Source organism: Talpa europaea (assembly GCF_964194135.1).
Source record: "Talpa europaea genome assembly, chromosome: 4".
Taxonomy (NCBI): domain Eukaryota; kingdom Metazoa; phylum Chordata; class Mammalia; order Eulipotyphla; family Talpidae; genus Talpa; species Talpa europaea.
Genome location: NC_140070.1, coordinates 145,304,866 through 145,328,437, shown reverse-complemented (window position 1 = coordinate 145,328,437; position 23,572 = coordinate 145,304,866). Strand labels below are relative to the sequence as shown.

Sequence of the window (23,572 nt, the reverse complement as noted above, 5' to 3'; positions counted from 1 at the left end):
GACAGAGGCCCCCCCAAAATGAAGGCAGAGACAGGGTCTCCCTCCCCATCAGCTCGGGGGTCACGGCTGGGGGTGGCCAGGTTTATGGAGAGAATGAGTAGGGCCAGGTGCCGGGCTGCAGCTGACCCAGAGCTTGCCCGGCCCTCTGCGGGCGGCTCATTAACTGGGGAGGGTGGTCCCCCCCGCAGGGGGTGTGCTGGTGGTGAGGGGAGAAAGGCTTCTCTCTGGTCCCGTCAGCAGGGGGTCCCACTGAGAGCCGAGGAGGCCTCCAGCTCCACGCTCCACGGTGAACACTGGCATGAAAGCGCCGCGAGCACGGACTCAGGCCGCAAACACTGGCTGACAGACTAGCAGCCGCAGACTCACGCCGGCCGCCGCCCAGACGGCCGGACAGGACTCTCGGCCGCTCCACGCCGCATTTATCTACAAAAGATATTTATTAAGGGGGCGCAACGCTAGCTGGGCCCTTTGGGTATGCAGCCTTCTATCTGGATCTCTGCCGGCCAGCCAGAGTATCTGTTCTTCGAAGGATCGAAGTGGTTGATCTGTGGAAAGGAAAGAACTGGGTTTTACTTATTTGCTGGTGGAGGCTACTGGGAAGGGCCAGCCTGGCAGAGAACTGCCTCCTGGGATGGGACCAGCTCCACCCTCCACCGGCACCTCATTTCCTCTCAATGCATTTCTTAATAGCTTTCCAGCCAGAAGCTAGAGTCACTCCAGAACCTTCCGTGTGGAGCGAGTGTTCCACAGCTCACGCTTTCCAAGAGAGCCGCCAGCAGTCACCTGCGGCTGCTGCGTCCTTGAAACGCGGGGGGTGGAGCCCACGGACTGAATTTTAATTCGACTCCATTGTGACCGGTTGAAATGTAAATGCTCCTGGCTCCCAACTGCCCTCCTCACTGAGCCCAATCCGTGCAGACACACAGCTCCTCCTCTCACCCGGAGTCCGGAGTCCGCTGGAGGACTGTTGTGGCCGTGAGCTGAACCCAGGAAGCTGGGTCTGGGGATGGGGGGGGGCGTGGGGAGGTGGGGAGACCACTGAGGTGTCCCACACCACCGGGAACTAGGGCCTGCAAGTCTCAATGTGCCACGCCATGGGATGTCAGTGGTCCCCGGCACCGAAGGTGACCCCCACTCTCAGTGGGACGTGTTGGGAGCCTGGCCACGGGAGACCCGCCAGCTCCCAAGTAAGCAGCCCCCAGGGGCCCGGCCCCCCACCGCGCCCCCCCAGTTCTCATAGCCCAGGAGACCGCTTGCCACGGTCAGGTCTACACTGAGCTCTTGCAGCAACTGGACGATAAGTCTCAACCCAGACAGGCAGGCAGGGCAGGCCTGTTCCCGGCATTCAGCGAGAGCTGCTGGCCCCTCTCAGCCCCCTGAGCTCCGGGCCGCGCCGGGGCCTCCTGTTCCAGACACTCCCGCCTGTGAAGCACCCCCGGACCAGGGCCACGGCTCTTCTCTCTGCAGCAACAACGGGGCTTTGCTTTTGGCACGAAGCTAGACCTGTCGGCGGAGGGGCTGACCGTGCGGGTAAAGAGGGGTCTCGTCTCGCTCCTGGCTTTCCTGGTCCTGTCTAGACAGTCCCCCACGCTGGCGGGAATGACAGCCACTGGGCACCGTGTGTGTCCCCGCTGTCCCTGCGCGCTGCTGTGTCCCCTGCTCACCGTGCTCTCCCCGTAAGCGATGGGCGTTGGGGGCTGGGGGTCAGGCGCTTGGAGGGGCTGGGAGGCCGTGCAGGGGCAGGAGGCAGGGAGGGCAAGACAGCCAGGTCAGAGCAGGGAGGCAAGAGAGGGGTGTGGCAGGAAGTCCACGGGTGACCACGGAACAGATTTCCTCATAAGTATCTGCCCCAGCCCTGCGCCTCCGAATCACCCAGCCGGGCCCACCCTGGGGACTCTGGGTCCTGGGGCTGTGTGGACCTGGGCGCCCCTGCTTCGAGGGAGGCTCCCCTGAGAAACCGCAGGGCGACCCCGGAGGCCTAGCTGTCCTGGATTCCAGGACTCTGCCCGGTTCCCGGCCCGGCTCTCACTTAGCCCATAGGGGCCTGCGTGGCTGGCGCTGCCCTGGCCTTTCCACGCAGAGGCTCAGAGGTTAGGCGGCTTCCCCGAGACCACACAGCCAGGCCGAGGAAGCCTGTGGGTCGTCATTCTCCAGACTGGCGCGCGTGTGCGGGGCGGAGGAGAAGGCGGCCAGTCTGTGGAAGTTGCTGGGAATAGGGCTCTGCCCCCTCAGCTCTGGCTCTGGGCGGGCACCGAGCTCTCGCGCACAGAGCTGGAAGCCGAGGCCCGGAGAGGCTTGTTCAAGGTCACACGTGTCCCGGCAGGCCTCGCAGCGGACACAGCCCCCTCGGCCGTGCCACCTCTGGGCACGCACCCCTGGGTGGGCCCGGGCGGCGGGGCCCAGAGAGCTCCCCACGCAGGCTTGAGCTGAACCCAGGAAGTTCTCCCCTGGTGAACCCGCAGCCCCGAACCTTGGCAGCGAGGACACAAACACGGCCTGGCCCCTTCTCCTGGAGTAAGGAGGGCGCCTGAGGGGGCAGGCAGGATGGGGAGCAGAACCCAGGGGTGTTCACCTTGCGCGGGGCAGGGGGGCAGAGCCCACGGGAGCTCGGCAGGGCCCGGCGTGGCCCGGCTAGTCCGCGGGAGCCACGTGGGACGCGCTCACCTTCTCTCGCTCCACGCCGGCGGGAAGCTCAAAGCCTTTCGCTGCGAGGAAGACCCAGCTGGATCTGAACTTCATGTTCCTGATCTCCTTACTCCCCAGGGCCTCGATGGCCTTCTTGGCGTTCTCCGTCAGTCTGGGGGCGAGAAGGAAGTGAGAGACCTGGAGGCCGGGGGGTGGGGGGTGGGCCCTGCGCCTGTCGGGGTGGGGGGGGGTTTGGGGGGCTCCGCCCCTGCCAGGGCAGCAGGGACCCCATGGCCCGGGAGGCTCAGCCCGGAAGCAGGCGAAGCCTCTGGGACTCGCCCCGCTCAGCTGTCGGCACAGAATCCCAGTCGGCTCTGAAAGCCTGTGTCTCGGGGCCTGGTGCCGCCGGCACAGCCAGCTCAGCCCGCCCTTCCCGCCGGGCTGTTTGCACCACAGAACGGGCCACAGAAACTGCCAGAAGGTGAGAGCAAATGCCCCAAACTCTCCCTTCATGTGCAGAAAAGTGAGCGTTCCCTTAGAAAACACTGTTGTTGTGAGAAGAAAACAATACACTGAGATCTTCCTAAATAGGTTCATCCTGAGCTTCCCAGGCGTGTGTCCGAGGCCGTCGGAGGGAAACTCTTTCTTTCCACAGAGGAGCTGACGGCAAGAAGAGCTGCTGTGAGGGCGGTGAGGCCACTGGGCCGGGAGGCACCAGGACTGGGGTGCCCCCTGGGCCGAATCGGTGCCCGCCCCTCGCCCCCCACACCTGCAGTGAGCCGGCTCCCGCGGGTCAGAGACGGCCGCGGGGCCAAACCGGGAGGCTCAGAGCCCGCGTTCCCGCACGTGCAGGGGTCTTGCCTGCGCGCGACTGGCAATGAAGACAATTGCTGCCGCCTGCGGACGGCTGAATAAACAGGCCGCTGGACCGCAGCGAGGAGGGTGAGGGTGGACGCACGGGGATGGAGGTGCAGACCCGTGGCAGAGGAGAGCTGAGGGTGGGTGATGGATGATGGATGGACAGATGGACAGATGACAGACAGAGAGGACAGAGCAGAGAGCGGCTCTGGGGTCATGCCCACACAGCCTCGTGCAGGCGAGCGGGCGTGTGTTACCGGGAGGGGCAGGCTCGGAGGACGCTGAGCTGGGCTGCACGTGCCGGGGTGTCAGCCACCTGGGCCAGCCCCGTCACAACCGCACCCAGGGGCCTCCCGCCACCAGGGGGCGCTGCCTGCGACCTCAGAGGCTACCCCGGCCCCGCGGTGACCCTTGCGCGCGCCCACCTGGTGCTGCCGTCGTCGTGGGTCACCATGAAGATGAGGGACTTGGAGGGCACGCCCTGGATGAACTTTGTCATTGGTCCAGAGTTATCTGTAGGTCAATGCAAATCAGTTTTAGGGTCTTCTCTGGCCACGGAGCTCCTGCCCCCACCTGCGCTCTGCCCTCGGCCTCTCGTCCACCCGACAGCCCCTGACGTGTGCACCCCCCAAGTGGAGGGAGTCCGGCCCAGGAAGGGCAGGAGGCAGCCTCCCCGCAGACTGGGTGAGGTGAGCAGTGTGCCGATTAGAGGGTGCCGGCCTTCAAGCGGGGAGCCGGCAGCACAGTGGGGGCCCCTGCAATTACCCACAAGGTCTGGGACCAGCTGGGTCAGGGCAGCCCCAGGACCTGGACATGCACCTCGGACACGAGGAATGCAGACACTCAGGCCAGCCCAGGCCTGGCTCAGTCTTTGCTCAGAGACCTGCTGTGCCTCAAGGGAGGAACACAGGCCCGCCTCCCACTCCCCCACGCTCCCTGTGGGCCCCCGGGCCGCCCTGCAGGAAGGCCGTGGCCAGGAGAGGACAGGCAGGTGGAGGACAGGCACCGGGGGTCTAGGAAACCACACCAGCCCCCCAGCACCAGAACTCAACAGACGGAACAGAATCAAAGATGCCTCCTCCTGCCGTCACTGGACACGGGCTCAGGGACAAGTGTCGTCAGAGAAAGGAAGTTCCCCAGGGGACACCTGCAGACCGGTGCTTCCCTGGAGAGAGGCGTGTGGAGACGGTTCTAGAACACGCATGTGAGCCCCTGGAGATCTTTTCAAGAGCCCAAGAAAGAATACTTGACATGTCTGTGTGTGTGTTTTTCATCTGTCTCTATGCTTTTGCTTTCTGATCTTAACAAGGAGAGTGTTTTCTTACCCCCTTCGTACATATCGAAATACTGCGTGGCTGTCACTTTCCCCGTCACGTCTGAAAGGAAGAGAAAGAGCTTTCAAAGGACAGTCCAAGGGACTCAGGGTGCCTGGGGCACCGAGGCACATCTCCCCAGGAAGCCCCCGGGATGGGGCAGTAGGGAGGGGCTCTGCAGTGGGGAGGGGCTCTCCCCAGAATGGGGAGACTCCACAGCCCCAGCCCCTCCTCGGGGTCCTTCAGGTTGCCCACTGGATCAGCAGCCCGGGGATGCCCCTCGCCCGACACTGGACAAGGCACCCAGGTTGCTGGGGTTGGGGGGGCAGAGGAATCCCAGCCTGCTCCCCACTGTTCTTCCTGCCAGAGCCCCCCTGTGGCTTCATGAGGCCAAAGGAGCTTCCCGAAGGCCCCAGGGGCCTTTGATCACAGAGGAGAGAGCTGGCTGGTGGGGGGCCCAGGGTCCCTCGCACCTGGCCTAGCTGGTCTCACCCCACCTTCTGCCTTCCTTTGTTCTCTGTGATTTTTCATTGAGATAATACTGGTTTATAACACTGTGCGATCCAGCCGTACAGCGGTTTTTAAAGTCTGCTTCTAATTGGTTTCAGGTTTTATTTTTATTAGGGACTTCAAAGAATCAGTAAAGTGAGACACTGAAAAATAATTTTTATATTTTTAAGCTGCATCCAGAAATAAATCTAGACTAAATGGTGGACAAGAACAACAGGAACACAACACACGGCACACACATGCACACAGCACACACCTAACACAGGACACACCCACCACACACACCCACCACACACACAATGCATAGCACACAGACCCACATCACACTAAAGCATCTGTGAAAATCCAATCAGAGTTTTGAGCAAAATTCTAAAGAAAACATTTGGGAACTTACAGTTGACAATGGCGATATTTATTCCTCTAGCGACGTTTTTGGTCTTTTCTCCTATGAGCCTGAAATGTAAATGAGGGATGAGCATTAGTGGAAGGCTCTGATCTTGCTTGCAGGGAGCGCCTGCTCTCAAGGCCCCTCGGCAGACCCACTGCCTTGTCCGCTGCCATGTCCTGTCCCCTTGTCCCCTCACGACCAGGCAGGCCCTTGAAAGCCCCTACTGCCCCCTGCACACGGCCCCCATGGGTGCACAGGTTCAGGCCCTCGGGAGCCAGGAGACGCGTGTGTCTGACCCTCTGCACAGGTGACGGAGCTGCTTTGCTTAAATATCCACCTCACTCTCTTCCCGCTTGTATGGTTTTTGAAGAAAAGCCCAAAGTAATGCTTATCCTGTTCCTTTAAAGGTAAGGTCCCCTCCCGGATTCTTTCAGTGTTTTCTCTGTCCTTACATTTTTGATGTTTGAATTGACGTATTTAGCCGGACATGTTTTAATCTTTTGTGTCGGTTTCGGAGCTTCCTGGATCTGTGGTTTCGTGTCTTGCAATGACTTTGCAAAATTCTCAGCAATAATACTGCTGTTACTCGTGTTCCTTTCTCTCTTTCTTCTTCTGACATTCCAAGGACATGCTCAGCCTTTTGCAGCTGTTCCACAGATCTCGAAGACTCTGTTCTGTTTTTTTTTTTTCCCCTTCCTCTTTTTCTCAGTTTGGGAGTTTCCATCGACATATTCCCACACTTGCGGATTTCCCCTTGGCCTGTCTGGTTTATTGACAGGCCCATGCAGACACGCCTCCTTTCTGCTGCCATGGCTTTTTGAATTTCTACCAGGTCCTTCGGACTCATTCTGAGCATTTCCATCTCTCTTACATGCTCATCGTTTCTTGTACTTTGTGCACATTTCTTTATTAGCCTCCTCAGCATATTATCTATAGTCATTTTAAATTCCTGATCTGCTAATTGCAAAATCTCTGCCTTATTTGGGTCAAGTTTTAATGCTTGCCCTGTCTCTTCAAACTGTGTTTTACACCTTGTCATTTTTTTGTTGAAAGCCAGACAGGGCATTCTGGGTGAAAGAACCTGAGGTAAACAGGATTTGAACACAAGGCTTTATGTTCACCCAGGGACTGGCTGGGTTTATATTTTGCTGGACCTGTAGCTGTCAGAGGCTAATCTCTCCACTTGATCTTGGCTGTTGGTAGAGACTCTTTCTAAAATTAGGTTTGAACCTTGTAGTTCTTTTCAGTTGCAATTCCCTCCAATGCACAGGACCCCAGTCCTCTGGTGGTGAGATGAGAGGCAAGGGAAAGAATTCTGCAGTTCTATTAGGTCTTGGCCTCTCAGTGACCCTGCAGCCCTGAGCTGGTCAGATTTTTTCTTTCATCTCTTACATGAGAGTGGCAAGCCAGAGGAACCCGGAGTTGGGTGCCCCCACCCCCAGGTCTGCTAGTCTCTGGTAAACCACATTGGTAAGACTGCTAAGACGGTTTCTCATTGAGGGAGGTCACTTTCTTTTGCATTATTTTCTGTTGCATTAACACTGGCTAACCACACTCTGCAACGATTCAGGGAACAGGCTCACACCTCTTCTGATGTGTGCTACCACCACAGCCACCACCAAGGTCCACAGAGTCCTCCACCACAGTCCCTTGGAGGCAGGCCCTTGCTAAGGAGGACAAACACTGTGGCTTGTTTCGAAATGGCTCGTTTCCTCCCCTCGGTCAGAAGCACTCTGAGAGCCAGCTGTGGCTCCTGGAAGGAAAACTCAGGAAAGGGTGGGAGCTCCTCAGTGCTCAGCCTCCAGGAGTTTAATCTCCCAAGCCAGCCTGAGCGCACTCCCAGCAGCTACTTACCTTTCCAGGAGTCCCATGGGTCACTGGCTCCAGGGGGCTCTGCTCCATGCAAGGCGGGTTCTACAGACCCGCTGGCTCCCCGGGGGTCAGGGTGGTGGTGCCCTCAGTCTCCTGCATGTGTGTTCCTGGTATTACGTGGGGGCTGGGGCGTCTTTACTGTGGTCCAATCAAAGCGTTGCTTCCCTTTAGTTGGCAGTTTTAGCCAGGTATATTTGTTTCGTGGTCCCGTCATACTCTCAGTACCTTTCCTTTGTCTTTGCTTTCACCATGTGGAAAAGCAAAAGGGCTTTCACTTGCCCTTTCTTTGTTTTGTCACACATCCTCTAGTCGTCAGGGCATAAGCATATTTTATCACAGCGTCCCGAAAAAGGAAAGACAAAATGTGGAGACCACTGTCCACTTTTGGCAGAGATTCTGCTGAGTCAACTGTGATATCTGGTGACCCTCCATGTCTCAGCCTTATCCTCCAGCCCTCCCGTGAGGTCTGCCTTGAGCAAGAATCCTATTAGATCAGATTAGACAGAATCCCCCTGACCCGTTTCCTTCTCTAAATAATTTTCCCTCCACCACCCGTCCCACTGCCTTGGTGACACCTTCCCCTGCATTTGCTCCCCACTGCAACACCCCAACGCAGCAGTTCCAGACCTACTGCCAGGCCCGCTTTAATAACCTTGGCCCTACTGCCCACAGTGTCAGGGATAGATTTCGTGGACAGTGCGCAGTTGCTGGGCAGGAGCAGCCGAGTGGAGCAGGGCCAGAAGCAGACACAATGTGGGGTTCAGGGTGCAGCGAGTGGAGGCTTGTCAGCAAGCCCCTGCCCTGGACACCGAGTCACACCCCCAAACCTCCACGCCCAAGCGCTGCCGGAGGGAGAGGACTTTGGTTCTGGGCAATGACTTCAAAATTCAAAGTGGAAATTATTTCTAATTTAGAAGCTGATAAGCAGCCAAACCATCAATTAACCGAGAGAGGAAATGAATACACTTGCACCATGAAGAATCTATTGAAAAGTTGACCTCTCTTCATCCTTTTTCTCAGGATGTTATTGGAGGATGCGCTCCAGCAAAACAAGGGAGGACAGCGTGAGAAAGTGGAGGAGACGGTTTCCAGGTGATGGGGGTCGAATCCCAGAGGGGAGGCCAAGGTCATCCCTGGGATGGCAGTGGGAGGGGCCCAGAGGCCACCGGCTAATGACTGGAGTGGCTCAGAAGGCGCAGCAGCAGAGCTTCCAGCAGCTGGCAAATACATGAGAGATGTTTCAACTACAGGAAAGTTTGGGAATTAAACTGATGTAAGTCCCAGGTCACCCACACAAGCAAACAACAAAGAAACAAGCAGACAAAGGAACATGAAGGGCCTTCACTTAGTCACGTTCAAGGCCACCCTGAATATGCCCCTCACCCCAACACTCACAGTCACACGACCAAAGCTCGAGAGGGTCCTGAGTTTGCCAGAAATACCGACCCTTACCTTGAAGCGAGCTTTCTCCGTGCTGGGCGACCTGACAGTGGCCAGCAAGTGTGTCCCACGATGGGACAGAACATATGCTCCTGGGGACGGTGATGACAGAGCACCAGGGACCTGCGCACCCGCTGTGCAGCCTGAGCTGGAGCGACTCGGCTCCCTGCTGTGGGAAGACGGCCCCTGTGCCCCAGCTGCTGGCTTCTCCGCACTAGGACATCCCCGCCAAGTGCAGCCCCCTCAACCCCTCTGGACAGTACAGTCACTTGACTGGGAGGACGGTGAGGAGGACGGAACCGTGTGACAGAGGAGGCACGAGTGCCTGTCATGTAGGGTCCACAGGTCCTGCCCAGAACGGGAGCCCCTGGAGGGGTTGTGGGGCCTGTGTTTGGAGACATGGCTGTCAGGCGGCACAGGCCGCTGAGCGTGGCCATCGAGTCTGTCCTGGGCAGTGACGCCTGCAGTTGCCCAGGAAATGCTGGTCACAGCAGGAAACAAAGGCGGAGGCTTCCCCACTCCTTCCTGCATGGGCAGTACAGCCTCTGGACCCTGCACCTCCATCCCAGGAGCTGCTCCAGGGAAACCGGGGCCGACCCAAGCCTGCTTCTCAGCATCGGAGCCTTAGCTGGCTTTATGCCGCGCTGTTCTCTGCAAAGCGCCGAGAACGCGTTTGAAAGCAGGAAAGCTGTGCTTGGGGCGCAGAGCCAGCTGCTGGCTGTCCCCTGGGCCGCGGGGGCTGCAGCGGACTCCGGTTGGCCACTTGCCGGTGTGCAGGGGCGGCAAGTTACCCAACCCTCGGGGCTTTGTCTCCTTGTCTGTATTATTGTGGGGAAACGTCCGATTTCACGCGGGGTGACGGTACTAATACTGGAAGGCCTGGGCTGGGCAGTGACCTCACAGGGAGTCATCAAAGTGTGCTGGATACTGGTACCAGGTCCTGCGTGCCAGGGCTTATGTGCTAGGTACTAGTACTGGGTCTTGGTGCTGGCTGCCAGCACTGGGCAGTGTGCCGGACACTAGTGTCAGGACTATGTTGCGCACACTGGGCACTGGCACTAGGCCGTGTGCCAGGCACTAGCACTAGGACTAGTTGGCCTGCACCAGGGACTAGACCGGTAGGTGTGGCTGTCCCTCCGCCCAGGGTCAGAGCAGGCTTCAGGCTTGTGGGGCAGAGGAAACTGGCTCTGGGCTGACCTTGAACAGCGCCCTCTGGCATGCGACGTGATTCTGGTGGAGACAGACTGTCCCGCCCCCAGGGTTTCCCTCTCCTGACCTTGAGATCCTGCTGGGTGCTTGGCCCAAACCCTCGTCTCCTCTGGGGCTCATGGCACACTCAGGACACAGACAGGGGAGGGGTGGTAGGCCGGGCTGGGCAGGAGGGCAGCCACGCACACAAGGGGCTGGAGGGTCCGCTCTGGAGGGAGGCTAGGAAAGGCCTCCCTGTCGGGCAGGCCCACCCTGCTTCCTCCCCTTGGTGGCAGTTATTGGTGGCCCGATATGCAGGCCCCCTCCAGACGGGAATGCTGGAGCCCTCAGGCTGGTTGGAGGGGCCAGCCTCAGCGCCTCTGGCAGCAGGGCCTCCGGAGAGGCGGTGCTGTTAACAGGAAGCCTTCCCAGTCGGCCCCAACCATCGTGACTGGCCCCCTGAGGGGGAGGGCTGGATGCAGGCAGTGTGAGGAGACCAAGGCCAGCTGGGAGTCAGCCTGGGACAGATCCTTCCCGGGGGCCCTTGAGACCCGCCCGGGACACCCTGACCTTGTCCGTCCCGCTGCCAGGCCCCGAGAGAAAGCTTGTTGTTGCCACTTCAGACAGTAGGCGAGGGCGGGCCTGGCCCGCAGGGGGAGGTGGTGGGGACCGTCCATGGCCAGGAGAGCCGGTGCCGGTGCGAAGCCCTGGCCGCCTGCTGTCAGCAGAGCGTTTGCCCGAACACAACCCAGAGACGCCGACCCCAGGCCTCCCAGGGAGCCGCCAAGCGCTCAGCTCTGCAGGACGGCGCTCCCGCCTCCGCTGAGGCCACGCGGTCTGCCCCGTGGGCGGGCACCCAGAAAGGGCAGACCGTGGGGCCAGCTGCGCGCCCCGGTACTCACAGCTGGTCCTCGAAGCAGATCTTGGCGTAGTTGTCCCTGCCGCCCCCGCTGAGCAGCCGGTAGGCGTAGGTGTTCGGGGCGCACGGGGTCCAGTGGTCGCATTTTTGCCTCTTGGGGGCTGGGGCTGCAACACACCAGAGGAGAAGGTCACTCGTGTCAGGGGCGCCCGGCTTGAGCGTGAACGCGCCGTTCTGTCGGTCCCGGTCTTCACACGGGCCTCTCCGGGCGGGAAGGCCAGGGGGGCGGGTGCCACCTGAACCCGCGGGGTCGGGAGCTGCCCAGACACAGCGCCGATGTGCCCGGCTTTCTTCACAGATGCGCGGAGGGCGGGGTGCTGAGCGGGCACAACCGTCCCGAGGGCTGGGACCCGCTGGCCGGGGCGTCGTCCCAGCCGGCCAGGTGTCCTCTGAGGTGTCCTCTGTACAGCTCGAGAGGAACGGCGTGGGTCTCGGGGTGCTGGTGACCAAAGACAGCCATCTGCGGGCGTCCATCCAGCCTCTGCCTCCGCACATCCCGACACACACACGCTCAGTCACACATGTCACCCGTGCCACACTGGCCGGGCTGGCCCCTCTCGCCACTCGGGCCCAGCGTCCTGGGCATTTCCGCCCAGGCAGCTCTGACGTCGGCAATGGCAGGCCTGGAACGTGTCACTCAGCACCCCCGTTTCACACAGTGAGAAGTGGGGAGGACCAGGCATCTGTCTGAGGATCCCAGCTGGTCCCAGAAACCCCTTGCACTTCCATCTCGGGGAGCTGCATGGGCACCACCACCACCTGTGGCCCCCTTCACAGGAGTGGCTGTGTGACGGGGTGGCTGTGCGATGGGGTGACTATGTCCGGGGTGACTGTGTTCAGGGGTGCCTGTGTTCAGGGGTGACTGTGTTCAGGGGTGCCTGTGTGACAGGGCGGCTGTGTCCAGTTGTGACTGTGTGACGGGGTGCCTGTGTGATGGAGTGGCTGTGTGACAGGGGTGCCTGTGTGATGGGGTGCCTGTGTTCAGGGGTGCCTGTGTGATGGAGTGGCTGTGTGACAGGGGTGCCTGTGTGATGGGGTGCCTGTGTGATGGGGTGCCTGTGTGATGGGGTGGCTGTGTGACAGGGTGGCTGTGTCCAGGTGTGGCTGTGTGATGGGGTGCCTGTGTGACGGGGAGGCTGTGTGACGGGGAGGCTGTGTCCAGGTGTGGCTGTGTGACGGGGTGGCTGTGTGACGGGGTGGCTCTGTGACGGGGTGGCTGTGTCCAGGGGTGACTGTGTTCAGGGGTGCCTGTGTGACGGGGTGACTGTGTTCGGGGTGCCTGTGTGACGGGGTGCCTGTGTGACGGGGTGGCTGTGTGATGGGGTGGCTATGTGATGGGGTGGCTATGTGATGGGGTGGCTGTGTTCAGGGGTGACTGTGTTCAGGGGTGCCTGTGTGAAGGGGTGACTGTGTGATGGGGTGGCTGTGTGATGGGGTGGCTGTGTGATGGGGTGGCTGTGTTCAGGGGTGCCTGTGTGAAGGGGTGACTGTGTGATGGGGTGGCTGTGTGATGGGGTGGCTGTGTGACGGGGTGGCTGTGTGACAGGGTGGCTGTGTGATGGGGTGGCTGTGTGACAGGGTGGCTGTGTGACATGGACACCTGTGTCACAGGGGTGACACAGTCCTTGCCCACAGAACCTACTTCCCACTGCACTGTCCTTAGTTGAAGTTTAGATCCCATGTCACCAGAAAAACAAATCCAGAAGCCTCTCAGCCCGTGGGGGCAGTGGGGAGCTGGCTGTGCTCGTGGACGGCGTGTTTCTGCAGCTAGCACACGTGCCGTGGCCTGCAGAGGCCGAGGCCTGCTCAGGGGAGCAGGGTGCAGAGCACACAGCCCTGGGCCCAGGAGGAGAAACCCACTCCCGTGAGCCAGCCCCGCTGAGGGCCACGCCGGGGCCGCCCTCCCCGCCCCCTGAGAGGACTGAGCTTGACAGCACGTCTGGGCCCTCAGGCTTTTCCGGAAATTCCTCCCCCAGCAGAAGGCAAAGTGCACTGGATCCAAAGTGCACAGGAGGCCGGCAGGGGGGGGGGGGGCAGCAGTCAGTATGGCCCCTGCTCGTGGCCTCATGAGGACCCTCTGCCAGCCCTGCCTGGGCCCTGCACCCCAGAAACTGCTCCACCAGGGAGTTGGCCCGGGGGCCGGGCCTGGCCATGAAGACAGACGCAGGGCCTGTGAGCCCGGCCCGGTGTTTCCAGGAACAGGTCCAGGAACCTGTCGTCCTGACAGACTTCCTGGTTCGGCAACCCTGATCTCTTTCACCCGTTCAGATGGGGAAGATGGTTCTAGAAATCCTATCCCGTCATGGCAAACAGGAAAGGCGACTCCAGGGGGCAGGTGGCGTGTTTCCACCCCCTCCCTGCTCTGCAGGAGACTAAAGTCCCGGCCACCTGGAGGAACCGTGAGCTTGTCCCGATGAGCGATGACCGTGATGTCCCCCAAGGGCGGTGATGGCCGGGGACAGCGTGGGGCAGCGTGAGGAGGCACCGAGCGGGCACAGCACCGCAGGGGCATGGACAGGGTGGAGTCCCGCCACCCGGTCGCTGGCGAGGGGAGCCGGGTCATTGGCAGGCGGCACGTCTCAGGGTGGTGTGGTCGGGCAGAGCTGGCTCAGATGTGGGGAGAAGCTGACATCATCTGCAGCATCCCCCACATACAGACGAGGAGCCCCTCAAGGGCAGTCCGGCTGCCCCGCAGCAGCATGAGACCTGCGGTTCATTTTCCTGGCTGCCCCCCATGAGCCCTCAGCACCCATCTCGGCAAGGGGTGACCAGTGGCACGGCTGTGGAGCCAGCATCCCCCGGCTGTGTCCTCTGGAGACCGCCCAGCAAGGCGCATGGGGTGCGTGGCTTCAAAACCCGGCTGACCATGCTCACCCCCAAGTGCTGTGACCCAGCTATCTGCGGGTGCCGTCCCCAACTCCGCAGGGACGGCAGCAGGGGGCGTGGACAGAGTCAAGCAGAGCTCGCCAACGGCACCCATGCCCACTGAACCGCATGGAAGCTGCTGTGTGACAGCTCCCTGCCAGTGAGGGGGCACCCAGGAAGGACACCTGCCCCACCCTTCTGGGGGTTGGGCCCACCCAAGGGTGCTGGAGTTCACGCTTAGGGAGGCTCCACGGAGTCTGAGCTCTTCCCTTAGGCTGTTCCTTGTTCCTCTTCCTGCCAAAGAAATCACAGTTCCGGGCGTGGCCCAGCGTCCTGAGCCTTCCATGGGCCGGCACGGCCACGTCACACCTGTCAGCCTGGCGCATCAGAAGGCCGGGCCACGTGTGTGCTGGGGGGAGCTCAGGGACCTCGCTGGTGGCTGCACTCCGCCATGTCAGCTGACCCATTCACCCCCCAGTCTGCGCCCACCAGCCCCGGGGGTCTCGGGCGCCTCCCAAGGGCAGGCCCCGAGCAGCGGGAGGAGGACCACCGCCCTGGGTCCCACACCGCCCCGGCTCCGTCACGGGACTGCAGTCACAGCAGGGCCCCCAACAGGGGATGGAAGCCACGTGAACGGGGTCTTCCAAAGCCTAGACCGCAGCTGGTCTCAGCAGAGACTTCGTGTTCTGCATAAAAGCCAAAGAGTGAGCCCCGGAGGGCGTCCCCACGCCCCACATGGGGCCCCACGCCACTGGGCCTTGCCCAGCCGCCCTGCGGCGAGTCCGTCACGGGAGAATTCACCGTGAAACTGCGTTAAAAATGAAACACCTGCTCCCTTGTAACACCTGTTAAAAATGAAACCTGCCGCACCCAGGTGCCAAGAGGGAAGCAGCTGGGAGACGGGCGGCCGGCCGCTGTGGAGGACGGGGCGGCCGACGGCGGTAAGCCCCGCTTGAGAAAACGCCCGAGACCCTTGGCATCGGCAGGACACCCAGCCCGGGGGACCTGGCAGCTGTGTCAAAGGCCCCGCCCATCGGGCTGCAGCAAGGGCGAGCCTCTGAGCGGCTGAGGGCGCGGCCCGCCATAGAGCAGGCCCCCAGGCCTTGGACCCCACACAGCCGCTCGGCTGAGGCCCAGCAGTTGAAGCAGAAGCTGCTGGCCGGGGCTGAGTGACCGCTGCTGGCCAAGAGGCCTTCGAGTAGGGTCGCTAGAAGCACCACCTAGCAAGAACCGGCAGGCCCAGCTGCAGGGGTGGCACGCGGGGTGGCCCCCGGGGACTACTGTCTCCTGGTGCTGGAAGGTGGGGTCCCTGTGGTGGGAGCAGGGGCGGCGAGGACAGGGTCCCCATCTCCAGGGAGGCTCCACCGTCCCCGTCACACAGGCCAACTCCGAGGACAGAGGCGCCCGGTGAGCTGGGGGGGCTATGGGAGCACGGCAGGGACAGAGCGGGGAGATGGCCGTCCCAGGAGGCAACATTCTGGGTCCACACCGGAGGCTCCACCGCCCGGCTGGACAAGGCGGGGCCGGAGCCCTCGCCTCGAAACTGGCAGAGCAGACGCTGTTGTGTCCCCTGCACATTAACGTGATCAATGTCTTCCCTCCCCGAAAACCACCTCCGCGACAGTCAGCTCCCTCTCTTTTTGGCCATCAAAGGTAATTAATCTGGAAAGCAATAGTTTTCACAATTTTTTTTTAGTCATTTCCTTGTTCTTCACATTTGTGCAAAATAATTTTGTAAAATTCATTTCTATATTAAAAATATATTATCTGGTTACAGTGAGACTTCATCAAAAAGGTCCAGAATATAACTTGGGGTCCCACACACGTTTCCCTTGAATTAATTTTTTAAAAAGATTTATTTATGCACACAAGAGCTGGGGTGCAGGCCAGAGGTGTGGGGGTGAGAGGACTCCCCAGAGACAGAGTGGGGAGCAGAGCAGGTGGATCCACTGAAATCCCCTGCCAAGGGGAGCAGCGGGGAGACAGGAGGGGTCTGCTGCGCCCTGTGGGTCGCTCCCTGGCCGGGGTTGAACTCAGGCCGCAGAGGCTGGGATAGATTCATAGTGCTGAGATTTAACCCCTGTACCACCAGGGAGGCCCCCAATGTACTAATTTTCAAGGGATATTTTTTATAATTTCACTTTATCCTCAATTTGAGGTGTTCTGCACACGCGTGTTCTCATTGAACACCATCTGTGTGTGACGTTTTGTGTTCCTCTCCCAGGAGCGGGTGGACAACAGACCCTGAAGGCCTGAGAGCCCAGAGAAGCCACAAATGCGTGGCCTCTGCCAACAGCCACGTCCCCCCACGATAAAGCAGCCTGTCTCTTTCGTGGAATAAAAAGCAGAAAAAGAGGACACGCCTCTTGGGCTGGCTCCTCGTGGCCGCCTGTGGATTTAAAGCGGGGCTGTCAGGGCCAGGCTGGGCCTCCGGCCTGGGGCAGTGACCGCTGGTGCGTGAGCGGCACTCCTCTGGGCTCTGCAGGAATCTCCTGGTGTCTGCACACAGGCCAGCACTTCGTTTGTTCTGCTTTTAAATGGTCCTGCCGCCCTCTTGGAGCCCACTTCACAACCCACCTCACCCAGGACACGGGCTCTCCCGTGGCTCCAGTTCTCCGCCGCACGCACCTCCCCCGGCCTCCTCCTGCAGCGGCGTTTGCACGCCCGAGCCACAGCTGGTGCCCGGCCTCCCGACAGCGGACCGCGCAGACCAGGGAGCCGCCGGCTCTCAGCCCACACACACCCACACATGCCCACACATCCCCCCACACACGGATCTGCCGACCTAGAGACCTGCAGTCCCTGCGTCATGCCCCCCCGCCCCCCGCCACCGCTCCTGCTGAGCCACAGAACAGGGCCAGGCCAGCGGGAGGAGCGAGACCCCGCAGCTGCCTCACAGCGCGGGTCCCCCTGGCTGCTGGCCTCAGAGCAAGCGCCGCCCGGCGGTTCTGCCCACCACGTGTCCACCCACGCCCAGCATCGCTTAGCGCGGAGGTGGCCGCCGGCTCTCTCCAGGGCTGCTGCGTGCTCCGGGACAGCGCCTGACAGAGGCGGCCCCGAGAAGCCGTTCCATGGTTTAAAATGTCTCCAGAGAGCCTGGCCCCGGGCGCTCCCGGGGGAGGGGGCTGGGAGCCGGCCCAGGGCGGGCAGCCGGAGGTCAGGCTGATTCACACGGTGCTGGGTGGGGACCCACTGGGAGTGCCGTGGAACAGAAGGAAGTGGCCTCTCCCTCTGCTCCTGTTCCTCCTCCCCTCATCATGGTAGCCACATAAAACGGCTGGTCCAGCAAAGCTCAGCCAGAGCCCCTGCCCTCGCCCTGGTCACTGCCGAGCTGCTGGCGGCGCGCGCGGCACCCACCTCTGAGGACGGGCTTCTCCCCGATGCCGCGGAGGTTGTAGGCAGCGCTGGACAGGGGCGTGTCCGGAACCAGCTCGGCCACCAAGTACCCGCAGTACCAGGCGCACAGGGAGGCAAAGACCAAGAGCACAGCCTTCAGGGGCCCTGTGGACAGACAGACGCAGCTGTGGACACCGAGGCCTGGCCCTCCACCCATGCGCCCACCCACAGCAGTGGGGGGTGCCTGTGGGAGCCCCCCGGGGCAATGAGGCGGGCTGAGAAGCGCGCAGCAGAAGAGGCACGTTTTCAGGGCTGCCCTCCTCGCTGGCTGTGGTCTGGCTCAGAGGCCAGCGTCAGCGATGCGTCTGCAGCTTTGCGCCCAACCCCTGGCAAGAAAGGCCAGAGTGACCGGCTCCAGACTGCGGTGGCTCCTGGGAGGCAGGAGTGGTCAGTGCTGCACCTCCTGTGCGGAGGCCAGTGCTGGGCCCGAGCGCGCCACTGACCTGTCCCCTGGAGAGTCCCCGGGCCTGCTCCTCCCAGCAGAGCTGCGTGCACTGCACGCCGGGCCCCGGCCAGCCGCTGGCTGCTGGTTCATCATGCTCTAAGGGACGACTGGCTCCCAGACAACCGAGCGCTGGGACAGCCCTGTGTCCCCACGGGCCACCCCCAGGCCATCCTGCAGCTCTTTCTGGTCGTACCCCCTAAATGTCCACAGATCAGGTCATTCAGAATGACCAGGGTGGCCACGAGCAGGGTGGCCACAGGCCTGCACAGGGGACCAGAACGGTGTCCGTCAGAGGGAGCGCAGCGTGCGTTCACGGGCCACCGAGAGGGAGGGAGGAGGCGGTGGGGCGAGGGGAGGGACGCGCCTGACCCTGCACCCTCATGATGCTCCGTCCGACCCCCTCGGGCAGAGCGCCCATCTGTAGTAATCCCTCCGAGCTGGGCCTCGCCCTGCCCCAATGCTCAGGGCAGCTCTGCCTGCCAAGGTTTCCCAAGCACCACCCCCCGCCAGCCCCAGGCCCTGGGAGAAGCCCCTGATGACACCCCACTCCTGAGGGCCCCGCCTGGACTGACCTGCCGCCCCTGCCTCTCCTTGGTCCCAGCCCGGCCCATGCTCCCGACAAGGACGTCCAACATCTGTCTGATGGGACACCAGGGCCCAGACCCAGATGGACCCCTGGCCTCGCCTGGCTCCTGGATGACTCCCTCTGCTGCGCACGTCCGGCCCATGTCACAGACGGGCGGGGGCAGATGGGGGGGCTCAGCCTGGACCCCACACTACCCTCCTGGCCCTGAGGGGTCCATGGCCAGGCTGGTGGGTCTATGTTACCTCCTGAGACGTCTCCTTTTCTCCGCTGCCACCCCCAGGCCACCCTACGTCCTCTCTGCTCTTGCTGGCACCAAGTCCGCGGCCTGTGCGCCCCGTGGAGGGTGCCTCTTGGGAGGCACACAGAAGCTCTGGGCTTCTCCAGGTCCTGCCACAGCCCCTGACCCCCCGTGGCTTTCACCACCCCCGATTCTAGGGCAGACGACCTAGGGGGTCTCAGGGAGTGTGAAGGGAGGGCGGCCAGGTGACTGTGCTTGGGTGGCCCGTTTAGCCAAGACCGCGGGCTGGGGACTGCGGCTGGCGTGGACTGTGGCGGCTGTGGAAGCCGAGGCCTAGAGCCACAAGCCCCTGGGTGGGGCAGCTCAGCAGCCCCGGGACCCACCATGGTGAGAACCCAGGACCCGCACCATCGGGAGGCACCCCCAGCCCGCCCCGGCGCCTGGACAGGGTCCCACGGGTGCAGCAGCGGCAGCAGGCAGACTCGGTTGGGCCCTAGGGGGCGAGGCGGGGTGCCCGGGGTCCGGAAGCTCCTGGGACTCTGCAGCAGGACCCGGCTGTCCGGCAGGGGACAACGCCAGGCCTCCTGACTGTCCTCGCTGGCTCCCAGCAGGCACGCGATGGCCCCGGGCGCAGGCCAAGTGCAGGGGGTGTCCGGGCATGTCCTCCTCGGGCAGGCCCCGCCTCCAGGGCCACGTGTCCTGGGTGCAGATTCCCGGGGGCCCCAGACTGATGCTGAACAAAGTCACCCCCAAACCAGGCTGCGGGATGGGGGTCTCGGGATGTGCTGCACTCCACACTCCAGGGCCCTTGGGGGGTGTCCTGGGCCCTCCCCCTTTCCTGGTGGGCAGCCCTCCTATCAGGTAAGACGGGTCGGCTGCCCGTGACTGCAGCCTCGCCACGCCAGGCCACCCCCGTCCTGGGGTGAGGCACCTGCCCTTCTCCTAGAGGCCCGGGGTCCCCAGGTGGATGAGTCCTGCTTGGGACTCGCTGACTTGTGGCTTCAGCTTCTGCTGCCCCCGTGGGCTCCCCGGGGGGCACAGGCCTGTGCACACGAGCTTGTAGGCAGAAGGGCCGGGAAGACCCACGTCTGATCGCCTCGGCCGCCCCGAAAGGTCCCCGCGCTGACACCAGGTGTGGCGCTGTGAGGATGATCTGCCAGGCCCAGCCCAGCCAGCCAAGGCCGCGGAGGCCAGTGTCACCCAGTCCAGCCGGGAGCTACCCCGGGGGACAGGCCACGCCTACCCCGGCGGACCCCAAGCGTGGCTGAGCAGAAAGTCGCTAAATCTCGAGTTTCTGGGGGTGAGCTCCCTCCGCCACACACCCCCGGGTCAGGGCACAGCAGGGGCTGTGCCGGGTGCACCGGCTCCAGGTGGGCGCTGAGGGCGGCCTGCGGAACGGGTGGGTGGGGAGGGACCTGTCGCCTGAGCATGTACAACTAAGTGACCAGCAAACCCGGACAGTCAGAGCCCAGGAGAGAAACCGCGGAAAGACCCCTCCTGACCACTCCAGGGAGACCAGCGCCCCAGGGTGGGGCTTTCTCCCCCAAGAGCTCGCGGTCCCCACCCATTTATCCCACAGTCCACACCCGGGCAGGGCTGTGACTCATAAACAGCTCCGCTGAAAAGGCCAGGGAGTAAAATGAAGCAGCCCTCCGGACTCGCCCACACCCGGGGGTGGAGCGGCCGGCAGGGGGGGTGCAGCCTTCAGGGCGAGGGCTGGAGGGGGCTGCGGGGTGATCACTCTCGAGCCCTGCCTGGCGGGCAGGAGAGCGCTGCCCATTGCCCGGCAATCCGGGAGGCTGCTCAGGAGGACCCGGGAGGCAGCCAGCCCAGCCGCAGGCAGACGCAGTGCCGGGCAGCCCCCCGCAGGCCAGGGACCCCGCCAGGAGCTGCCGGGAGCCCCGACTTGGAGAGAGGAAGTGAAATAGGGGGGTTCACCCCTTTCCTCTGTCCTATCTTTTCCAAGTCTTCTGCACCTGCCAGCAATTTGATAAAAGGAAAAAGTACAATCAGCTTTCTCTGGAAAGGAGCTCGCGGCGGGGCCTGCTCCCCGCGCAGAAGGCCTAGAAGGGGGGCTCGGCCCCCTCACGCTGGGGTCTCCGGGTTGCTGGGCTCCGAGGGACTCTGACCCTGGGGCCCTGAGTCCACACCTGCCTCTGCCCTGCGCCCACAGCCGCGCCCCAGCTCAGGACCTGATCCCCTCCAGAGGGTGCCCTCACCCCTCCCGGCCCCCCTCGGAGGCTGGGGCCTGCCTGAGCTCACCCAGCACCTACTTTCCAGGCAACGCTCCCTCGCTGGCCAGGGCCTGCACCCCGCCCTGGGGGGACGCAGCGCCCCGGACTAGGCTGCGGGCCGCCCTGGTTCGGAGCCGGCTCTGCCAGCAGACCCGCCCAGCCCCCCATCCCTTCCCGGCCCCGCTGGGAGAGTCCCGGGAGGGGCGAGGGCCCCTGCACCCCGCGCCCCCCTCCTCCGCGGAGGCGTCGCACTCACCGGCCGTCCAGGGGCGCATCTTGCGCGGCGCCTGCTCCCTCCCGCCGCGCGGAGCCTCCCGGAGACGCGCCCTGCAGGCGGCTGGGGCGGCCCCGGCAGGTGGAGCCCGGTCAGGCCCCAGGGAGGCGCGGCCGGCCGGCAGGTGCGGAGGGACCCCACCCCCACCCCGCCCCCCCCCACCCCCCCCACCCCGCCCCCCCCAACCCCCACCCCACCCCGCCCCACCCCCACCCCCACCCCAGGGTGTCTGCGCGCAAACGCGGGTCGGGTCCCAGGAGGAGGGGGGCGGGCAGAGCTAATTGACAGGACAGAGCCCGCCCTGGGCGTCTTCTGATGGGGGGACCTGTGACCTTGAAGTCCCCCCAGCTTAATGCCGCACAGAGGAAAATGGCCACAAGATAAGCACTGGCCCCTGCAAGGTCAAGGGCGCAGTCCAGTCCCTGGGCTCTTGCTGCCTCCCAGTAAGCTGGCCTGCGTACCCCTCCTGCTGCCGGTCTCCTGGGGGTGAGGAGGGGCCTGTGCCCCAAGGTCACAGTCACAGGTGTGCAGCACTACCCTGAGGCTGCTTCCCAGGCCAGAGGCTACAGGGTGGGGTCAGGCAGGGGTGTGTGGAGTTTGCCAAGACGTGCCAGCCGGGAACAGCAGCCTTCCGTCCAGCACCCGCCCCGCAGCAGCCTTGGGGGCACCGCAGCAGCCTTGGGGGCACCGCAGCAGCCTTGGGGGCACCGCAGCAGCCTTGGGGGCACCGCAGCGCCGTGGCCTCAGGCCACAAGGCAGTCAGTCTGGTGGGAGAACAGAGATCCAGGGAGGCAGGGGACCTGGCCCCACCCAGGAAAAGAAACGCCTCTTTCCCTTCTCCCCAGCAGTGCGCGAGTGGCCCTTGCCAGCCCGGGACTCGGGCCAGGGGCTGTCACGGAGGCACTCGGCCATGACCATCCTTGCCTGCTAATCAGCTCTGTGTGACTGTATCCCGGAGCCGGGGACACAGGCCCTGTGGACAGTGTGGCTTCACTCCTCCAGGTTGCCTCCATCGGCTCTCCCCCAAACCAAAGGGGCCAGAAGACGGTTCTCGGCCAGGACCCCCGCCCCAGGCGGCCAGCACTGCAGGTCAGCGTGGGAGGCCCTGCTGAGTCCTCCCCCAACCTGCAAAGCAACACGCCCCCCTCCTGCTACCCCAACAACCACAGGGGACCAGCTCCCTGCAGTGAGTCCTGGCTTCATGGCTCTGGAATCTCTCCTCTGTAAAACACGTGATGTGGAGACCGAGCTTCGGTGTCGGCGTTCATTCTGTTACGTGGTGGTGACGAGCACACACACAACATAAGATCCGCCATCTTTTGCCAAAGTACAAAGATTCCTATCTTGGAGTGTGCGTACGGTTCAGCAGTGCTGAACATCCCACACTGCTGCACAGCTGGTCCCAAGAACTTCTCGTCATGAAACTAGAGCTCTGCGCCTCAGCAGCGGCCTCCTGCCGGGCCCCCAACAGCCACCGTCTCTGAGGCCCCAGGCTGCACAGCTGCAGGCGCTGCCTTCCTAGGACCACGGACTGCACTTGGCGCGATGTGCTCGAGGTCACCTGCAGGGTTCCAGTCCATCTCCAGGCTTCAGACAGTCCATTCTAGGATACTCCACACTTCTTTGTCGATTCTGTTGGACACTGGGTTGCTTTCACCTCTTTGTTACAGGGCAGGGAGAGGGGCAGCCCAAACCCCGCAAACCTGCCTATTCTACATGGGTTCTGCCATCCGCCGCATCAACACAAAACATAGGAGACTTTAATGGGAAGGAACTTTAATAAAACTAGGAAACAAGACAGGAAAGGCAAAGAGTCTAGTTTCTAAATGAAGCACCCAGAGTTACCCGTCCCCTCGTGGGTAAAAGTCCATCCAAATGGGACTGGCCCAGAGCAAGGCCCCAAAGCCTGCCACAAGTCTAAAGCATCTTCCAGTGGGGACCCACAGAAAAGGGTCACAAACAACCAGACAAGCCCGGAAGGAAAAGAGCAAAATCAACACCAAGATAAAAGCTGCCATGGTCACCTCCCCATGGGTCTCACCCACATCTGTGTCACCCCGTCCACCACCAAAGACAAGCGCAGTTTCTTCACGTGTCTCTAGGCTCCACGCGCCTCCTCCAGGTCTCCTGGCTCCATCCTGCTTCCTTCCTCAGTCTCTTCTCCAGCTTCTCCTCTCCCTGCTCAGCTCCACCCTCCCTTGGGTGGGGCAGGGAACCTCCCCCTTTCCTGGGGACCACCCTGTTACATCTTGACGAAGCTGAATAATGCTGCTGCCAATGTGGGTATAAAGTCTTTCGAGACGCTGTTTCCAATTCTTGCAGGGCACATGCCGCATCATAGTAGTGTTATAGGACAGCCCCGATACTGAACGGGTCGCCTGGCTGTGGGTCCTCACCCGCGCACTTAAAAGGGACTTACGA

At 62.4% G+C, this 23,572-nt stretch overlaps 1 protein-coding gene across 1 annotated transcript; it reads right to left on the bottom strand.

Annotated features, from left to right (window-relative positions):
* Window positions 1-455: 455 nt before the first annotated feature.
* FAM3B (FAM3 metabolism regulating signaling molecule B) lies at window positions 456-17,829 on the bottom strand (the record flags this gene model as incomplete). Its single annotated transcript, XM_084231011.1, has 7 exons — window positions 17,336-17,829; window positions 11,097-11,220; window positions 5,701-5,759; window positions 4,809-4,859; window positions 3,909-3,996; window positions 2,665-2,797; window positions 456-545 (listed from the first exon to the last, which is right to left on the bottom strand). The coding sequence occupies exons 1-7, from the start codon at window positions 17,529-17,531 to the stop codon at window positions 456-458; spliced, it is 741 nt and encodes a 246-aa protein (XP_084087137.1). The 5' UTR covers window positions 17,532-17,829.
* Window positions 17,830-23,572: the final 5,743 nt, after the last annotated feature.